This window comes from Zeus faber, assembly GCF_960531495.2.
Source record: "Zeus faber genome assembly, chromosome: 1".
Taxonomy (NCBI): Eukaryota; Metazoa; Chordata; class Actinopteri; order Zeiformes; family Zeidae; genus Zeus; species Zeus faber.
The window spans coordinates 56,998,304-57,010,075 of record NC_137193.1 but is presented as its reverse complement, the minus strand read 5'-3'; the positions used below and the strand labels follow the sequence as shown (position 1 = coordinate 57,010,075).

General features: G+C 43.1%; 2 protein-coding genes across 2 annotated transcripts; both read left to right on the top strand.

Annotated features, from left to right (window-relative positions):
* The first annotated feature begins 828 nt into the window (after positions 1–828).
* On the top strand, positions 829–3,285 carry cUnh8orf82 (chromosome Un C8orf82 homolog). Its single transcript, XM_080002327.1, has 3 exons — positions 829–1,041; positions 1,805–1,853; positions 2,325–3,285. The coding sequence occupies exons 1-3, from the start codon at positions 895–897 to the stop codon at positions 2,903–2,905; spliced, it is 777 nt and encodes a 258-aa protein (XP_079858453.1). The 5' UTR covers positions 829–894; the 3' UTR covers positions 2,906–3,285.
* Positions 3,286–4,119: 834 nt separating this feature from the next.
* Positions 4,120–11,275, top strand: naprt (nicotinate phosphoribosyltransferase; the record flags this gene model as incomplete). Its single annotated transcript, XM_080000111.1, has 13 exons — positions 4,120–4,366; positions 5,684–5,811; positions 5,909–5,991; positions 6,066–6,196; positions 6,289–6,404; positions 6,517–6,713; positions 7,134–7,274; positions 7,358–7,442; positions 7,557–7,637; positions 7,801–7,903; positions 8,597–8,754; positions 9,407–9,514; positions 9,616–11,275. The coding sequence occupies 13 exons, from the start codon at positions 4,120–4,122 to the stop codon at positions 9,706–9,708; spliced, it is 1,671 nt and encodes a 556-aa protein (XP_079856237.1). The 3' UTR covers positions 9,709–11,275.
* Between the last annotated feature and the right edge of the window lie 497 nt (positions 11,276–11,772).

Genomic DNA, 11,772 nt, shown 5'->3' with positions numbered 1-11,772 from the left:
TCCCTCTTGATATATTTGGGCTTTTTTGTTTGTTTGTTTGTTTGTTTTGTTTTTTTACAATCGTCGAGACTTTTGGACCGGGTTCAAGTGGTGACGACTGCATGTGAATCGGCCACTTTGTCCGGTCCGGCAGCGTCGCCGGTGCAAGCCTCTGTCTGGCGGCCGGGGCCTTGTTGTTGTGATCCCACCCATGGGGGTGATGTCAATGCGGCTTGTTCAAGTGACTGAAGAACTTGTCAAACTCGCCACGTAAAGTGAAGTTCAATGACATACTCTGCGCGAAATATGCATTTTAATCATTTTAATACCACACGTGTCGAATATCTCATAATATCGGTAGGTTTGCTGGTGTCTAGCGGACCTACATTTCCATGGAGATAAATCGAAAATGTTTGCACACGACTCATTTATTTCTAGTCTTTAATTATCCCTAAAATCATATATTGATGAACTAATTCATAAACTGTAAACTTGTGTTTTAGTACAGTTTGATAATTCATGAAATGATTATTTTAGCCACTAGGTGACGCCAGTTCTTTAATAACCTAATACTTTTGTTTTCCTTAACCAGCACGTGTCTGTGCCGCTTTGTTACTAAACCTTGTTTTAACTTTTGAGACTGAGAATGTACCAAACATTAGTTAATAATATATGATACATTTTAACCATCAATGTATAATATATACGATAATATCTTCTGTTTTGTACGGTTTGATAACCTGTAAATTATTATTTTGGCCACTAGGTGGCACCAGCTATAAGTGAAGACTTTTATTTTCCAGGAACCCGTACTTCCGGTTTTCCTGTCGTCACTGTGACTGCCGTAAGTGAGAGTGGAGGAGCGCAGTATGGCTGAGCTGAGGTGTTTCCAGTGTGAGGGGCTCTGATCCAGACATGCTGTGCGCCGTCCGCAGCGGGCTGACCGCCCTCCGACGCCGGCGGAGCTTCACGGTTTTTCGGACCAATGTCACCTACATCCAGGGCCAGAGCCCCGAACCTCGCATCCGTGAATATTTTTATTACATTGACCATCAAGGACAGGTGAATGTCTGGATGGAGGAACGGATCTTACACGTCCCCTAATAATAATTATAATAATAACAATAATAATAATAATAATAATAGTAGTCATGTTGTGGCGATGTAGAATATCTTTCTCACGATAGTCATGATCGTTTTTGGTTTCGATTTTTGAAATGTACCTGGTTTTATGTGGTCAGTGTGGAAAGACGTTCAGTAAAATCCACCTTTTTCCTCTTCACACAAATAGAATATACGTTCACAAGCAGAAATGGTGTTTACAAGCAACATAGGCTTATTATTATGATCTAGTCCAGGTTTGACTCATAAGTAGTGTTTTTTTTTTTACCTGGTTTTAAGTGGTCCGTGTGTACTTAAAAAGATACTAAAAATTCAGAGGTTTTAGATTATATTTTACTTAACCACTCATTTAGAAGAGCAATATTTTTCTTGAACAAGCTTTATCCAGACATAAATTCAAGAGATTCAAAATTATATATACATATATATTTCAAGATTCAAGAGGTTTATTCGTCACATACATATACATACCTTCATACATATATGCAGTGAAATGTAATATATGCACACACACACGGAAAAAAGAAAATAAAAAAATATTCAATCCAATACATCGGGGTTGAACTGGATTGTAATTTGAAGAGGAAAGGTCAAATACAATTTAGAAACTTATCAAAATATATTGGGGTCTTTCATCATCGATTCAAGTGACAAAAAACAGGTGTACCATGATATGACTGTTGAATTGTCTTTTCTTTTACAGCTCTTCCTTGATGACACTAAAATGAAGAACTTTGTTACTTGCTTTAAAGGTAGAACCAAGCCTGCACAGACACACCTGCAGAATGCTAATTTAATATGTTGGTGATAATTAAAACTCCATGTCCAGCTGATGTGTGAATTAACTTCATCTGATTTGAATCAGACTCCTTAAACTATGTGCTTATCAATGTAACATACTATCTTGTTCTAAATCTTTTGTCATGTGCCTCATATTATACTGTAGTTACAAGAGAGGGATTATTCAACTTGGCCTGACAAATTGTCTCATGCTCCTGGTATCCCACTTCCACTTAAAATGGTTCTTACACATTTAAGTTGAGACGTGATGTTCATGACCTGTGGGCTTGTGAGCTGTGACTGTATTTATTAAGTCATGTTTGATGCTTGCCTTGTATTGGAACTGTGCTCAGATCTGACAGCATTTGAGTTATCATTTATTGCTAATAGTGTTCTATAGCTTTGCAAACACTGAACCTTGAATAACTATTTTTAATATTCAGATAAGGCCTTCCTGGTCTTCTTCTTCAATCGCCTGCGTGTTAACCAAAGCGGCCGCTATGAGGTACACTTCCCCTTCCTGTCCCTGTGCGGGCGCGAGAGGAACTTCTTGCGCTGTGATGACCGTCCCCTGGTGTTCACCAATCTGCACCAGGGGCCGGCGGGAGCAGGGGACTCGGCGGGAGCAGGGGACTCGGCGGGAGCAGGGGACTCGGCGGGAGCAGGGGACTCGGCGGGAGAAGGGGACTCGGCGGGAGCAGGGGACTCGGCGGGACGGGTCCCCGGGGCGAAGCTGTCCTACTGTGGTGGTGGAGAGAAACTGTCCACACCCTTCCGACCAGAGGCCCTGTACATGCACCCGGCCAGCGGGCGGCTGTACCACCCCTGTTTGGAACGCGTGGGGGGCGTCGGCCTGGTGAGGTCGGCGCTCGCGATCGAGCTCAGCCCTTTTTTCGTATACAATGGCAACAACTCGGGACAGCCTACACACTTCCTTTGGGGAGGACAGCGGCATGCACTGACCAATGAGCTCGCAAATTTTTTTACCGGGAAAGAGGATAGTACCGTAAGCCAGGAGGGGTGAGATGAAGTGGAAAGCAACATCAAGTCTCACTCTTGTAATTGTACAGAAAGTAATAGTAATCTACTGTCCTTGAAACTTGGAGTGATGTCTGACTTGGGTTGTCAGGTATAATTCAGCTTGCCAAATTGCCTGATGATCCAGAGTGTAACAAGCTTTAATGCACATTGCTCGTCAATAAGGCTGGAAATTGCTCATGGAAATGTGATAAACATCGACAACCGAACAATAATGATGATACCCTTTGTGTGTTTTCAGGCCAATGACTGGTTTGCCATCATTTAGGATTATTCATATGGAAACAAATGGAAAATAATGGTGATATATGAAAATGGGGATGGATTCACATATAGTCTACAATAAACAGAACTCCCTGAAAGCTGGTTGATATTTTTCTGATCTATTTTTAGCTCTGGTTTTACTACCAGCCTTTATTCATCAAATATTCACTAACCTATTTCTGTTCAACTTTGATAGATGTTGAAATGGCTTACTTATATAGAGCTTTGTTTCCTACCTTAAAAAACAGGGTTTGAAGTTGTAAAATAATAGTCCTTGCAGATGTGCCACATGGGCCAGTTGTCAAAGCACTTCATCATTTGATTAATAAATATTTAACCCCTTTTCACCTAAAAAGCAGTGCTATAGTAATTATTACATCTCAATCGTTTTTTATTCAACATGCGTGATTATCCTCTGTCACTTTCTTTACGATTGACTTCTGATCACTTTATTTTCCTTAGTTCACTTGTGGTGGTATTTTTTCACCCAAAGGTGCTCTTGTTATCTTTTTGTTCATCCATAGTTCATACACAGTTTACAATCTTTAAATACTTGCAGGGAAAGGCGGAGCCCGCCACAAGCACTGGCAACAGCATGTATGGTTGTTTCTTAAAAAGTGTTTTTAATAAACTTATCAAATATGGGATTTTTTTTTAAACTAAATAATCATCTGGATTATCACTTAGATGGAAAAATCGAACCCATTTTCACGTGAAATAATGCCCTAGTAATAATTTCATCTGTGTTTACAAAGTTAATACCTCACTTGTAAGTCAAGTGTTTCTCGCATGAACCTTCTTGCCTTGATAGATTACTTAGACTTTTGTGGGGCGGGGGTTTTTCCCCTCCCTCCCTCTCATTGGAACGGAAAGCGAGCGGCGCCACGGGGAACTGCATGTCCCAGACACCTCGGCTCCGCGGACTCCACCGTGAACATGGCAGCACCGTGCGGCAAGGCGTACGAGGCAATGGAGCGCTCCCTCCGAGCGCGGGTCCCCCCGCTGCTCACGGACCTGTACCAGTTCACCATGGCCTACGCCTACTGGAGCTCGGGCCGGCACCAGGAGCCCGCCGTGTTCGAGCTGTTCTTCAGGGAGAAGCCGTTCGGCGGCGGCTTCTCGCTCTTCTCCGGCGTCCACGACTGTCTGCTGTTCCTGCGGAGCTTTCGCTTCACCGAGCAAGGTCAGTGACACCCACCCTAACCCCCCTGCCACTCCCGGGGAATCTCGAAGTTACTCCACCAATGAAACGTTTATCGCGTTGTGTGTGTTTTTTTCCTAATTGTCAACCTCAGATCCCCATGATCGCACCTCTTTTGCAATACTTCCACACGGCGCTGCCGTAGTCTGCACCGGGGCTGTGGCGCAACTCCGCCCGCGGTGCTTGGGGGGCTCTGGACGCTTGCACATAACGAACAACTTTACTTTTACTTTATTGGTTTTCACCACTTGGCAGCTGAACGCTTCATTCCGTTCGCCCTGTCAAACGCAGACATATCCCCAGTCAGGTATAAACCCCCAGGGTAAAGAGGCGATCAAACCAGTTTGGCCCGAGAGCCAGGACCGCTTGACCTAAATGGGAATTTAAAGCACACTTATTGCTCAAGGCGGAGGGTTGCCGGACTTCATTTTATAGCGAGGCCCCTTTCGCAGACTAAGCTCTGGGGATTAAACAAATAATGACACAACACGTTATTCATACGTTATCTGACTAGTTAAACATTGTGTGGAGAAATTTAAATTAATAAAGAAAGAATAAATAAATAACATAAAATACAATTATAAGAAAAAATGACTAAAAACATGCAGAAAAACATTTTATATGTGTAAAAGTTGTATTATGGGAAGAGTCATTATTTGTTTTATGGAGAAATGGTATTCAAATGTCAATATCATAATCACAATGTAAAGATCATCACTGTTTTTTGGGGTTGTTTTTTTTTTTACATTACAGCACCTTTTTTAGTGCAAAGCAGTCTTTGACACCAATAACTTTCAGATAGATAAATGTACTAACTGACTTAACTACACAGGAATCATGTTTAATTCTGAGTTATACCGAAATTATATTAGTATTATCCTTTTATATCATCAGTATAGTTGCATTACTTGGTAAATTATCCTCCAAGTGTATGAGTGTACACTGCTGTATTAGAGTTTTTCCTAGTGATTCTTCCCATTCTTCGCCCTAATAAAAGTCTAAAAGATCTAAAAACAAAGGTCTAAACAATCTAAAAGTAACAGCCAGATCTAATAACAGCTAATCTAGCTCTTATTAGATCTGGCTTTTACTTTTAGATTCTTAGATGGAGTTCTTAGATGGTATTGGAGTGGGAGAATACAGTACATCTAATGAGGGTTTCTGAATGGTGTTTTAAGTTGGAACATATATCTCAGATGCCGTCCTTAGGTATCTAACATGTCACGTCTTGGCGGCATAATGAGACGGTGGTTAGGGGGGATGTCTAAGTGTCTGTTTTGTGAAATGGCGCGCACCTAGATGTGGAGTACTTGCGCTCGGTCCTTCCCGCGGCCACCGATCCCGCCTTCTTCCAGTTCCTGCAAGGCCTGGACTGCACTGCCGTCACGCTGCGCTCCGTCCCTGAAGGGACCGTGGTGTTCGCCAGGGTGAGCCATGGGTGGGGTCACAGGTCACAGAGGAGGTCGACAGTAGAGTCCTGATTGGAGTCACATGTCCTATATTTATTTGTGTGTTTTTCCAAAGGTGCCACTAATGGAAGTGGCCGGTCCCCTGGCTGTAGTTCAACTGTTGGAGACCAGCTTGCTCTGTTTGGTCAACTACGCCAGGTAACAACCCACTGGCACCCCCCGCCCCCCAATTTCTCACAAACATCCCCTCTCATGTGATCCTCTGTTCCTAGTCTGGTGTGCAGCAATGCGGCTCGCTTCCGTCTGGCGGCGGGCCCCAAGAAGAAGCTGCTGGAAATGGGCCTCAGGAGGGCTCAGGGCCCGGACGGTGGGCTCACCGCCTCACGCTACACCCACATCGGAGGTGAGGGCGGTGCTCCCTTCACGTGTTTACCATGTGGTGTACTCCCACACCGACTGACACCAGTATTGGTCCCCCCCCACCCACCCCCACAGGGTTTGACCTTACCAGTAACGTTCAGGCGGGCTTCCTGTTTGGGATCCCCGTAGCAGGTACCATGGCTCACTCCTATGTCACTTCCTTTTCCTCCCTTGAGGAGGTGTGGCCACAAGTGAGTCTTCCTCCTCCCCCCCTCCGTGACTATCGATCAATAGAGTGAGCCGTCTTTTTGATTCAGAGAGACGTGATGTTGAGCCCGGGGCTGTCGCCTCTTCCCCAACCAGACTCTGGTGGCGGCGAACGGGAACCGGGACCCTGTCGACCTGATCTCGCTGACCAGGGGCCGGCTGTGTCGCCTGTGCGACCTCCTAGGGGCAGAGCCTGGCAAGATCAATGAGGGCGAGCTGGCAGCCTTCCTCTCCTATGCCATCGCCTACCCCCACAACTTTCTGCCCGTGATCGACAGCTACAGCGTCAGCAGGTAACCCCGCCCGAAAAAAACCCATGAACACTTGGACATGTTTTCCACGATGACGCGGCCTCTCTGTGGTTTTAAAGTTTCCACCTTTTAATATTAGAGTAAACAACCTCTCACGACTAACGCTGGAGGCAACAAAGCTCAAGGAAACTGTGACTTGGGTGTCGAACAAACAGGTATTGCAAAGCCGTGATGCTTGTCAAGCCCTTTCATTTTTTTTTTTTTTTTTACAAGAAGGTGTGTCGTGGTGATTGAGTTTGCTCCAGTCAGGCCGTCGGGCTCCATTTTGTTCAACGCTGTTCGGTGAACAGTGAGCTTTACGCAGTTTCATTCAAGTCGACTGGTCAAGACCTTTTCCTCTCAGTGGTGGAAGTAGCTGCTGGTTACTTCAGTGCATTTTTTTTTATTTTATCCATACTGCAGCAGTGGTCTCCTGAACTTCTGCGCCGTGGGTCTGGCGCTGTGTGAACTCGGTTACCGGCCGGTGGGAGTCCGTCTGGACAGCGGGGACCTCTGCAGGCAGTCTGTGGACGTACGCAGGGTCTTCAGAACCTGCAGGGACCAGTGAGTAAGATCTCAGATTCTGCGGAAATATACGCACATGATACTCGAGCGAAGAGTTGTGATTGTTCTTGTTCCACCGCCAGTTTCTCCATCGCTGCATTCCAATCGCTGGTCATTGTCGGCACCAATAATATCTCAGAGCAAACCATGGTGGAACTCAGTAAGAAGGTGAGATGTTCTCAAACTGCCTTATTGTTTGTGATAAATGTATGTATTGTCCATACAATGATTTTTCCCCTAATGGAATTTGATTAATTATCCCTTTTTTAAATATTCCTCCAGGAAAACGAGATTGACGTGGTTGGCGTCGGAACTCATCTGGTCACCTGCACGAGACAGCCCTCGTTGGGTTGTGTCTACAAGGTATTTTTTATTCCATCTTTTCTTCAACCAGCACTCATACTCTGTTTTGGCTCTCTTCCAAACACTCTTGACATTGTACACACTCACCTCTTCTGTTTCTCTGTCTCTGTGTGTGTGTGTGTGTGTGTGTGTGTGTGTGGGTGTGGGTGTGGGTGGGTGTTAGTTGGTCGAAGTGCGAGGTAGTCCCAGAATGAAGTTCAGCGAGGACCCAGAGAAAAGCACCGTTCCTGGGAAGAAAGCTGTGTACCGACTGTTGGATTGTGAGGGTAAGACATTGTTATTTTTTTATTTTATTTTTGTACTTTGCCCTGCTGAAAAAAAAAAAAGGAAACATGTAAAAGCAATATAATAGGCCTTATTTACAATGGACACTACATTTTTCTGTCATTTTTCCAATCCAAGTTTCATTCTGTTTTTTGTTTTTTTTCCAAGTAATGTGCTTTAACTGTAATAACTGTGCAGTATTATGTAATGACATTGTAATAAGTTAGTCATAACCAACTCATCTGTTTTGAATGCCCGTATTATTGTATACATATTTATTTATCCTGTACAGAAGTAGCTCAATTATATTTTTATTTATACCATCAGCCAATACTAGCAACCATACTGCCACTTAGTCCCTGCCATAACATTTTAATGTATCCTGTCTATAGAACACAGAATATGTTGCGGCTCTGTCATAACGAACGGTATATTTTGTATATTTTTAGACTGTTAGGCTTTTTTTGCTTTTTGTCTGTTTGTACTACAATGCAAAACCCCTTACCAAGAAAAATACCTTGTATATGAAAATGTGCTTGGCCAAATGAACACATTCCGATAGTCATTCCACCTCCTTTCAATCTGACCTCTATATATCCAGCACTTTTCTTTGACATTTGACACAACTCTAACAAGGTTTTTAAATCTCAGTGACTTTCAAAAAAGCACCTTCCATTCCTCTCTTCCCCCCACAGGCCACCCCTTCATGGACCTGCTGTGTCTGCTGGAGGAGCCCGCTCCCCAGGCGGGACAGACGTTCAGCTGCTTTCCTCTGGGGCAGGAGGTCGCCGCGCAGCTCGTCACCCCAGCTCAGGTCACCTCTCTGCGCCAGGAGGTCTTCTCTAAGGGACAGGTGAGGGAACGATGCACAAGATGAACAATTATTATGTTGGTCTTGTCTCTCCACTAGGTAGCACGGGTTCCTAAAGCATCAACGTGCAAGAACTCCCTCAAAATCCGCTATTTCCTTGAAAATGTTGCTATTTTCAAGGGAATAGCAACATTTTGAAGGAGTTCTTGCACGTTGATGCTACAAAGTATTGTACAGTAGCCTTTACATTTTAGAGATGGGCCAAATTAAATATGTTTTTTAATATAGAAGGTATATATGTTATAAGTTATTATTATAGTTGTTATAAGATATTATTTCATTAATTGCACTATCTTATACGTACAAAATCAAATAATAAACTGCTCAGGAAATATACAGTGTAGATTTCCAATGAAATAAAATAGAATAAAAATATAAAATAATGTAGCATATGGTAATAATAATTGAATTATAACAATGACAGAAGCCATCAGATAGGTACTGTTAAATTATATTTCTCATGCTTGTTCCTCAACAAGACGTTATTATTTTTCAAAATCCCTTCCCGGCGCCCTCTTGTGGCGGATACTGGCACTGATCTTACATTGTAGGGAAAATTGAATGTGGACCGAAATTGAATACATCAAATGTCACTGGTACTTTTTGTTTATTTATTATTTATTTATTTTCTTAGATCAAGCACCCTCTGTGCAGTGCTTCTGAAACGCGAGCAAAAGTCCAGAGTTCGATCCAGAACCTCCACCCTCGACACAAGAGTCTGCAGGAACCAGAGTCTTACGCCGTGAGTCTGGCGCACATGGACATAACTTGAATTTTAAATTGCTGAAACGAAAAACAAAAAAAAAGATTCAGCGAGTTGTGTTTTTTGTTTTTCCTCTCTAGGTGGCGTTATCAGAGAAGCTCCATAAGCTGATCTCTGATATCCGCAGAGGCAGCGGCGGCGGAAACACCGGGAGCTTCCTGCTGGCCAACTGATAGAGAAACCAGTTTTAAACACGCCAATCTCACGTCCTTGTTTTGCTGGAAACCTTCTTAAACAGCGCCTTTTTAAAAATGCCATTTTTAAGGTGATAGATATGTTTTTAGTATTTAAAATTGTCTCAATGTCAATTGAAGTGTTTACACTGTTTACTATAGTCAACCTGACCTCCGTGACCTCTGACCACTGTGGTTGGTCAAAAACAGGGTGAGAAAGAAACGAGTTTGAAAACGCATTAAGGTCATCAGTGGGAGATGAGCACCTCAAAGCCACACCGTCCTTTGTTATAGCAAGTTAATTATTATTACTATTATTATATGTTTTTTTAGAATTATTATTATTATTATTATTATTATTATTATTAATAATAATAATAATAAAAAACTATATTAAAACTTAGCTAGTGAAATAATGTTGAATGCGTTTTATGATCTGACTGTTCAATGTAAACTTGAAACCAGCTTTCTTATCAGTTTGGCATTATCCTGGGGAAGTGTATAGCAAACTTTAAGCTCCCGAGTTAATAATCTATATATTTTGTCATTGATTAACCATCTAATATCGTTTGTGTTCTTTCTCGTATCCTTCAGCTTTTGCAACGCAGCTGTTCTAGCGTCTTCTCCGTGCGCGACGGGATCATTTAAGCCCGAAACATTTTTGTTCAAACCTCCGCCAGTCCTGATATTCTATATCCCGACCAAACCGCCTTTGTTAATGTTGCTGTTCCCAATGACGTTCACTGACTTTTTTGTGAAACCTGGACACACTTGTTTTTCGGTTGGATGTGTTTGTCAGCACGCTCCTTGTGTTGGGTGGGGTTTGGAGGTTTTATGGAATAAGCTTGACCTGCGATGCTACACGTCAGTGTCCGCTCCAACAGCATTGTTAACCACATTAGTGGAAAGCTGGGTGTCTGGGTTTCTCCGTCAAGAAATCATAAACTGTACCATACACTGTATCTTAAATTCCCGCCACCCCGCCCTCCTTTCTTTGTCCTCCACCCATCGGACCGTGTCAGTCGCCCAGCGGGAAGGATATAGTTAAATTGGGATTGGCCGTCCGCCGGCCAGTGGAAGTAGTGAGGCAGATACAGGGACAGACATATGGAGCTGATCAGGCATAGCAAGAGTGTGATGTCATCTGTGGCTGCATGGCTCCAGTGTTGTGGACAGTGGAGTGAAGATGGAGCTTGAAAGCCCCGAGCTCCACGTCCAGCCGCCACGACGAGGTTTTCCCACGTGAACGATAAATCTTTTGAGGATCCCATTGTCTTTGCGTTTGTTTTGTTATCTCGACTGTGATAGGCGCCTGAAATCGTTCGTTGTCAGATTTAACCCGATTTGATAAATTGTAATAGTCATCATTGTGTCGGTGGTAATAACACAGCTATAAAAGGTAAATATTATGGAGTTCAGAATTTTGTGATTCAGGGTTATTTATTCCATTCCATTGGGTTCCTCGATTTGTTTTTTGGAAAGTGGAAAAATTAAGAAAATTAGATTAGGTGAGATTATATATTTTGTGGGAAACAATACATACTTCAAATGTAAAACAAACAATTAAAAAAATATTCCGCTTCAGACTCCATGCAATTCCTTCACGGACCCCCGCGGGGGTCGCGTACCGCCGGGGCGTTGGCAACGGTTAGTCCCGGAAAAGCCGTTTTAGAGACGTTTTTTTTTTCCAGTCACGACGGAGCCGTAACGTCTTTAATGAAATAACCTGAGCAATGAAGGGGATTCTGTCGCCCGCTACTTCGCTCGGTTTTCAGTTTCCGCGAACAGAGCGCCCGCGGCGCCCAGCGACCTCAAGCCATTTTTATCCACTTTATTATTATTTGGTATTTACGTTTTCACGATTGAAGAGTGTAACAATAAATCATAATTATAAAACAATAATAATAATAATGATAAGCCCCCCCAAAAAAAAAAAAAAAAATATATATATATATGTGTGTGTGTGTGTGTGTGTGTGTGTGTGTGTGTGTGTGTGTGTGTGTGTGTGTGTGTGTGTGTGTGTGTCGTTTATCCCCGGGAGGGTTAAAGAGCCGCGTGCGACCC

Bases quoted from the DNA above. Each gene is read 5' to 3' on its own strand.
- cUnh8orf82 (XM_080002327.1), top strand. From the start codon at position 895: ATGCTGTGCGCCGTCCGCAGCGGGCTGACCGCCCTCCGACGCCGGCGG. The intron at 1,042-1,804 runs GTGAATGTCTGG...TTTCTTTTACAG, and splicing joins ACATTGACCATCAAGGACAG to CTCTTCCTTGATGACACTAA. The intron at 1,854-2,324 runs GTAGAACCAAGC...TTTAATATTCAG, and splicing joins CTTTGTTACTTGCTTTAAAG to ATAAGGCCTTCCTGGTCTTC.